The sequence below is a fragment of the Haemaphysalis longicornis genome, unplaced genomic scaffold (assembly GCF_048455015.1).
Source record: "Haemaphysalis longicornis isolate Haplotype H1 unplaced genomic scaffold, Haemaphysalis longicornis Haplotype H1 scaffold_17, whole genome shotgun sequence".
Lineage (NCBI taxonomy): Eukaryota > Metazoa > Arthropoda > Arachnida > Ixodida > Ixodidae > Haemaphysalis > Haemaphysalis longicornis.
In genome coordinates this window covers 3,440,386-3,448,663 of record NW_027526276.1, presented here as the reverse complement: position 1 = coordinate 3,448,663, position 8,278 = coordinate 3,440,386, and the positions used below count along the sequence as shown (strand labels likewise).

The window sequence follows — 8,278 nt, the reverse complement described above, 5'->3', positions numbered from 1 at the left end:
GGCCCTTCAAGGTGCCATCTCCCGTACCACTACAGTGGGCTCGCGGCCCCTTGGAGCAAGGAGGCTGAACACACGCCCCTACTGTCAACCTAATATCGATATATGTTTATTACTGCTACTTCTGTAACAGTAGTTCGTACTGACGCCAGCACCACAGAAATTTTGGGAAGTCGGGCTGCTATTTACAGTGTACTAGTACGAGTACTAGAACAGCATTGGGGCTAAAGATAGCCGTTAGTTAAAATTCAAAGTGAACAGAACATTCTCGTGACCAAAATCACATTTGGCCAATGGATATCAGAGAAATTACATTAAATTAATACGGGGAAAATAAGGCAGAAAGGAAGGTACCGAACGTGCTCACAGTAAAAGAGAGAGAGAGAGAGATAGAGAGAGAGAACATGGTAATCGACCTTGACGTTGGGAAACATGCTGATTGACAATACGATGAGGCGGGGAGAGGTAGTGAAGCCTGATACTTCATTTATTTTATTTCGCACATACTGCAAGACCAGTTTGAGCAGAAACACTAGGGCAAAACAGAGTATAACACATGGACGAATAAAGAGCGCATAAATATAGCAGCAAATTAGGTCAGCACATCGAATACAGACGGACAACTTAAAGACGGCACAAAAACAAATCAGTTTAGAAAATAAACAAACAACGTCAGTTGGTAACATATTAGTGGACCGAAACGAAGAAAAAGAAAATTTTTTGTATGTGGTTATCGCACAGGGCAAGAAAGAATATTCAAACGGCTGAGTTCGCTCACTATAAGAAATTAACGACTTTTCATGTGGGTGTCCTGCGCTACTATATGTTCTATATACTGCACGTTACACAATCACAACTGCCTGTTATATAGTATAAAGGAAACTGGTAGGTAAATTTTTTATTCCTTTTTGTGGCTTTGTATGCCAAATGGTGTTATTAGCTTTGTGGGCACGACGCTCACATTACAAGAAACGAAACGTATACATTTTGCTCAATACATCCTAGTGCGTGAGTATGATTAAGCGTAGTATGATGATCCTAAACGGCGCTAAAGTCACGGTTTAATTATAGGAGTATATGCGCGGAATTTAGTAACTGCAGGAACGTCCTTTGGTTTTCGCAGAATTAGACGAGGCTTGCAAAATGTGATGCACATACCTAACCTTCATGGGTATACTTCAGGAGAGGGTGTTTTTTGGTGTCGATACGGGATATTTGTATTCATTTACTTTGAGCAGATGTCGAGGTGCGAAGGTGCACAGGAAGTACTGGTATTTTCGTTTATCCGTTGTCCTCAAGAATGCAGTTTCTCACCATTCAGCTACAAGCCCCATGGTTTCTGACAGGTGCCAGCGTGGCTGAAAATCGGTATTGTCAAGTAATTTCCCTACACGGTCTTATCCGAACTAGCGGTGCAGCTATGTTAGCAACTTTGCTAAACTAAAATAAATTTACAGAAACTCTTGCGCACTACGTCTGAAGAGAAATAACAAAATTTACTTGTAGCGGGGTGTGTAATGTAGCCAATTGTAACAAACTGAGTACAGTTAGGTAAATGCTCAAACAAAAAACCAACATATTGAGTATACTGGAAGACCAATTGTTTCGAGCGGACGAATTACTTCGCAGCGATTAGTAATGCGAAATGCTTGCCTAAAGTATAAGAAGTGGCATCTACCTCACCTGTTTCATCAAGAACGATTGTGAAGCCATGAATAATTGCAATTAGTTGGGTTAGGGGTGGGTCTCAGAAAAATGTAGTCTTCTTATCTTCTAAAAAAATCGGCGGTGTAAGGGCAAAACAAATCCACAAAATAAACTTAAAAAAAACGACCAGGGAATACGTCAAACAGACAGGCAAGCGAAGGAAAATGTGAAGTCTTGGAGAACTGCAGCTGATTAGAGGTACGGAAACTGATCCACAAATGAGATGCTAGGGGAAAAGGGCGCATATGTTTCCGTTAGTTCAGGAGACAATACATACAGGAGCAATATAAACAGCAATAAACAAGAAACTTCTTATTGCGCCAATATTTCTAATAGCGAGCTCATATTGTGTGACCACGGGGCGATCTTTATAGAGTTATAACGCTAGGAGGTGAAGTATACGTACATTTTCATTCTCGGCTTTCTAGCTCTATTTTGTGCCTTTCAGGACGTTTGATATGCACCTGGCAAATTGCTGATAAAACGAGCCTTTAACCGTTTTCAAAACATTATTGGGAACTCGTTAAAGGGGCATTCTAAAATGTCTTATTACAGGCGTTGAATACAGTTTTTCAACTTCTTAATGGAATCCTTTGTGTACACATTTTAAGGGTGCTGCGTACCTTCAACATAGAGACCAACTACTAGTCATGTCACATTCTCGGCGCTTTGTTCAGGGCTTCTTGCCCAGCACGTAGACCTGCTTGCCCCGGCGGCAGTCGCAGTATGGGCATGCACCGGTCCTGAGCACCCGGCGACAGCGCAGGCCGCAGTAAATGGAGGGGCAGGCTCGTGGGCAGTGGCACCGTCGGCAGCCGTCAGCCTCGACCACCATCTCGCAGTCAGTCTGCTGGCTGAAGCCCTGGCACGTGGCCACTTCCTTGTCCTCGTCGTAGTCGTCATGGTCACCGGGATCGCAGACTTCTGCGGGAATTATGGGATACGCCGAGCTGAGAATGCGGTGTAAACTATGTTGGTTGGTCTAGGGATCAATTGAGGTAAATAAAAACGCAGCATTATAAGTAATAAGAGGAAGACACCTGCCTGCAAATACTTATGATATTAAAAGGGACAGGGATCTAAACAACACCTCGCATCCAGGATTCATCGCAGTTTTGCTGCCCCTGCAATTCAACAATAACATAATTGCTTTACGTTACGGTTTTTTTCTTAGAAAATAGCCTGAATAGATAGCGCCCCATTGCCGTTATTAGTATGGTTCCGGACGTAACATCCCTTTTTTATCATCAGACATTGGAGAGATTTGCAATCGCCCCAGTGGTTGATTTGGTGAGTCATCGGAAGCGTAATGCGAAGGTCGTAGGATAGGGTCCCAGCCGCGGTGTATTTTGTTTCTCCAAATTCAAGCATTTAAAAACACATAATTTTGCACAGCAAAAACGACGAACTTTCCCTTTGCAGTTTTGATGATTATAGGTAAGGGTAGCGACGCTCTGGCAACTGCCAACCAGCTTTCACGCTTAAGAAGTCCCCGTAAGCCTTCTTCCCCACAATACCCCGGAATGACCAATCGATGTGGCCTAGTGTGTGAAATCGGTGAATGACAAAGCCGAACATCTGATTTGACTAAAACAACTGGCGCAGGTTGCACTAGTGGTGAAAGGCTGGGGAAACGGCAGAAAGCCCCTCTCCCTTCGTCCGAGGCCCGACTGTTGCACCTCACATGGATTTCCGAACTTACCGCTGAACGTTATTCATCGCTGGCAGACCCGGATCGGTTTGTCCGCAGGCTATCACATCTCTGCCAAAGCGGACCAAAGGCAACCGGCTTAGCAACCTCAGCGTCTGTAGCGTGAGCTGTTCTGCGCTCCCCCCTTCAGGCGTGGACGCACGTGAATTGCTTTTTTGATACTTTTTGCGAGCTCCTCACGTGGCACAAGCCCACCGCAAGCCCGGATGACGCAGGGCGCTACTCACGAGGCGCACGCTCACGTGTTCTCGTTTTTTTTGCGCACATTATTGCGAACGCCAACGGACCATGCTCAAGCTTAACCAGCTCTGCTGTTAAAATTTCCTCCGTCCAGGGAAAACGCGCAAGCAATGCAACGCGTGTTGCATTGCGCGATTTTTTAGTGCACTTTTCACTCAGAGTGAATCCTTGGCAATGTCATGCGCCGGACTTGCAAACTAGACCACTTCGATTGTTCATTCTCGAGTTTTGTGGTGAAGGTGCCCTACAGGGACCTCTTAGAGTATATTCAGCTTGCTTCTCACAGTATGATTTATAATGTGCTCACGTTGTATCTGCATGCGTGTCGGCACAACCACGATTCTCTATTTGCATCAATGCGTAAGCAGATGTCACGACGATATTCCCTACCGAGATAGTTGCAAAGGCGGCTCTATTGGTGTGATGCAGATAATAAAATAACCGAGTTAATATGTCACGCATCGCCCCTAAACCAACATACAAGTTACCAATCTACCCTTGTTTACAAAAAGAATGGGTAGAATTGAGCTAAGCGGACATTATACAGCAGAAAAAATTACGGGTTTTTTGAAACAGAAATTAATGTTGCTGGGGCTTCAACCCAGGCTCTTCACTACAACACCTTAGGCTCTAGCTGTAGGCTACTGAAACCGAACAGCTGAGTTATTTTGCAGTTGTTGGAAAGGATAGAAGTGTTACAAGCGATCCAGTACGTGACCCGAACGTGCCATCAAAATTCCCTTTTGATGCTATGCGTCATGAGCCAGCCAATATAAGTATGCGGCGGCTTGTCGGCGCCATTGGGTTTTCGGTGGGCCGGCAACATCCGCTACGACCCATACAGTTTTACGTGCTATGCGTGTCACTATGTTCAACGTTAGGCCCAACTAAAGTTAATGTGCAACATAGACGTAGCCCCATACACACTCACGTGGATTCGCGTCTGACCGCTGATTGTGGCCTCCAGGAGCTCACAGTCCAGTAATCAACTACCAGTTTGCTGTGACGCCAATAGAAAAAGAACATCAGCCTAGTATGTTCACAGCAGGACAAAAGGGACTCTCAGCATGGAAGGTTAATACTGAACCAGGGCTGCCAGTTTCGCTCCTGGTGCGGAACGGAAAAAGATCTATGAAACGAACGTAAATGGCAAGCGCTCAATGGCCTTAATACACAGAAGCTTAATACACGCAAATAAAACTTCCCACAAATATCAGTACTCACTAGAGTTTATGAGCCAATGAGAATGGCAGCTGCTGAGGAAAGCCCAGCATAGCTCAAGGAACGTGCACCGATTTAACGTTACAAAACTCCCACCCCCGTCGGGCAAGAAGTACTCCACGAATAGAGAGACTAATCCGACAACAAGGCGATGCCCGTGGCCGTCAACCGAGAACAGCAGACGTCGTCGCACCATCCCAGTGATGACGAGCAGGGTGAAGCCACAAGACGCTTCCCATGCCCAAATGATGGCTACGACATCTTCGAAGAGTACGAGGTGGACAGCTCCATTATTAGCTCACTAAAAAGTCCTCCCCCCCAGTACAAAATGAACAGAGAGAATATCACTACCCTGACACAGATGCAAACACACTCCTACCCCCACGGAACACTAATACATGCCATCTACCCAAAAGCACACACACTGAGTTGTCAACAGTGTCCCGGACCCAACACTCTTTACCAGATGGCGTGGGAGCGCCGACAATCGCCATCATTACCCCGCTTACCAAACCCCAACCTGGAACAGTGGGAGGCCCAGCTGAACAGCTCACGCACTCAAGACTACCAACGACTGGTGGACAGGGCCCGTCGCCGAGCAAATGACCAAGGCTTCCTAGTCTAAGGAGAGCTCCCATATAGGAACGCTTACAGTTCTATAGACGTTTATTTCTCCTCCACCGCATGTACACAACAGTTGTGGTTCATAATTTTCTCGATCACAGCGTCTTCATCCCCTATGAGATCCCGAAACGTTTTGTTTAAGTGATATAAATTATAACTTCCACAAGCGTGAGATAACATGTGATAACATAGGCTTATTCTTGCCAGGGGATGTGCATTTAGCACGAATATACCGCCTACAGTACCGGGAAGTTGCGAGTAACGTATTGTGCCACCTCTCTGGGATACAACTCTTGGAGATGTAGTCTTTCTCAAATGCTATGCACGTGTTAGAAAGAATACTTACCCGGTGGCGCTGCACGACCACAAATGATGAGCAGAGAAGTGACGACGAGTGCCGTTTCGAGCCATTTTGAGGCCATTTTCGAAGAAGCGGACAGCAAGAGGGGAGTCACTGTGAGAAAAACAAAAACGACAGTAAAGCGGTCACAGACCACTCCAAGGTAACGCCGGCTGCGGCGGAAGGTGTTGACGTTCATCTAAGCGAAGCGGTTACAACGAATTCGCAACAGCAATATTTGTAGTGGTATGTCCGTTAGATGTACCATTAAATATAGTAAAACACCGTGCTTGGAAATACGCTACGTGTTCGCGTATGGGTATCGGTCTGCAACAGACGTCCTCGACAAACAGGTATATGTATGGGTGTGGCTGTTTTCATTCTGGCCCGATGTTGATGTGCGTCATGTGTGCGTGGGCATGAATGTGTAGCAATAACAGCATATATTTCTGGCGTTCCTACTCCCATTTCACTGAAATTAACAAGCTATGATAAATGCCCATTCCACCTCATAGGCCCCGCAGTAGGCCAAAAGACGTGAATAATTCCGGTAATTATAAGTTACTTTAAGCGATGACTTGTGGTCTGGGCGGCCGCCTCACGCACCCTATGAAGAAGGGCTTCGAGGTGAATTTAGATTGCCTATGTTTATTAACGTACTAAGATACATAGGGTGTTGTTGGTGTCACATTCAACAGAAGAAATCTCCTGCGAAAGGAATGTATCCCGCGCCCCTGTGATCAGTAGCTACGCACAACGGAGAAAAAATGCAAGGCGGCTGACAATGTATCTCACTTCTGCCGGTAGACTTCTTGTAATGCTTTACATTTAGAGCTGCAAATGAACACATCACCACCAGAGGCTTTCTACAATTGAAGGAGAAGGGACGTCTGATAAGAGCAGTAGTATGTTGTAGTGAAAACGCCGGTACAATGAAACAGAACGCGAATGACCTGCCATGCTCTGCTCTGTGGCGACCGAATCATTTTTTTAGGCGTGGACATTCTGACAAACCCGCTCACCTTTTTGAGGGGTGCAGCAAAATTCAGTTTCTGCAAGAAACCACAAGGACTAGAGTTTCTGAAGGTCGAAATACGCTACAACACCAACCAAGCTAGAACTTGAACGCCCATTGAATGTACGTTAAAAACTGGTAACTTTACAAGAATGTTTGCTTAGGTATATAATCTCTTGCTACGCCAAGCATACCACATATACGTAGACCTAAATGTAGTCACTATCGCTTTCTAGAACAGCTTACAGGGTGGTAGGTCATACTAGACATGAGAACGAACGTGCCTGCTTATTTCCCGTACCATCAACAATAGGAGATAATACGGCAATCTGAAATTTTTACCACTAAATCAGTTTACACGAAAGCTGAATCTAACGGGGAAAGAACAAAACATCATGAAGAGAAGATAACTACGCACTTTCGTTACCTTTGACTTCTTCGGAGAAATCTTTTTGGGGCATGCGGGCTACAAATTTAGGAAGAATAACGAAATTTGGGCGGGACCTGCGCTGGAAAACGCAAGCATCTTTTCCGGAACTACTAGGGGAACCGATACATGACAAAGCAAAAGTGAGACGACAACTAACACGGCATACAATATTTGATTCTTTCTCGCACTAACCTGGAACAAGCGTTCTTCTGTGCCTTGGCTGAAGAGTTCACCGATGCACGTGAGAAGGTGCAGGACAACGAATCGAAGAAGCCACGCTCCCTGCTTGTCCTAGCGCGAGACTGCCAGCTACTCGCAAATGTATTCACCGGCAGCAATACTCACTCGTCATATCCCGTCAACCCCTTGTGCAGGCGAAGTTTATGAGCTTGAAACACGGTAAAGAAACCGAAAGGTGCATGGCTGCGGTCTTTTCATGGATATATTCGTGTTTCAGCTGCGGCGTATGTTTCCACGTAGCGAGGATCATAGGCCACGGACGGCAGTTTACACGATAGAAGCGCCTGGGCAACGCATTGTGGAATAGCGGCGGCAACTGCGTCGACGCCGTTGCCAGGGGCTGTTTGGCTATTCGAGAAGTCGTGATTGCACAGAACGTTCGTTGAATTTTGATCAGTCTCGTCCTCGCCCGATGAGAGCAAGAAATCGTGGAAGACTTGTTTTCCGCTGGGGAAAGAGTTTCGCCACATCCGACTCGCACTTTGCTCGTTTCATCTTTCAGCGCTTCTCTTAAGATTAAGGCACGTTCGCACCTTGGTGGGGCTTTTATCCTTAAATGGTCCATGAAGACGAAGAACTACATCGGTTGATTTGAAAGAACTAGTGTTCGGTAGCTCACGCTGCGGAGGTCCGGCCGAAAAAGATGGTTTACGCGTAAAATGCAAGAAATATATATATATATATATATATATATATATATATATATATATATATATATATATATATATGTATATGTATATACACATCAGAAAT

General features: G+C 45.5%; 1 protein-coding gene across 2 annotated transcripts; it reads right to left on the bottom strand.

Annotated features, from left to right (window-relative positions):
- Positions 1-468: 468 nt before the first annotated feature.
- LOC144166393 (uncharacterized) lies at positions 469-7,848 on the bottom strand. 2 transcript variants are annotated; one of them, XM_077695913.1, is made up of 3 exons: positions 7,478-7,848; positions 5,847-5,954; positions 469-2,628 (listed from the first exon to the last, which is right to left on the bottom strand). In XM_077695913.1, exons 2-3 carry the CDS (start codon positions 5,920-5,922, stop codon positions 2,378-2,380), a joined length of 327 nt encoding a protein of 108 aa, XP_077552039.1. In that variant the 5' UTR covers positions 5,923-5,954; positions 7,478-7,848; the 3' UTR covers positions 469-2,377. The 2 variants fall into 2 exon arrangements, with proteins under 2 accessions (XP_077552039.1, XP_077552038.1); XM_077695912.1 differs by having other exon boundaries at positions 7,631-7,848.
- Between the last annotated feature and the right edge of the window lie 430 nt (positions 7,849-8,278).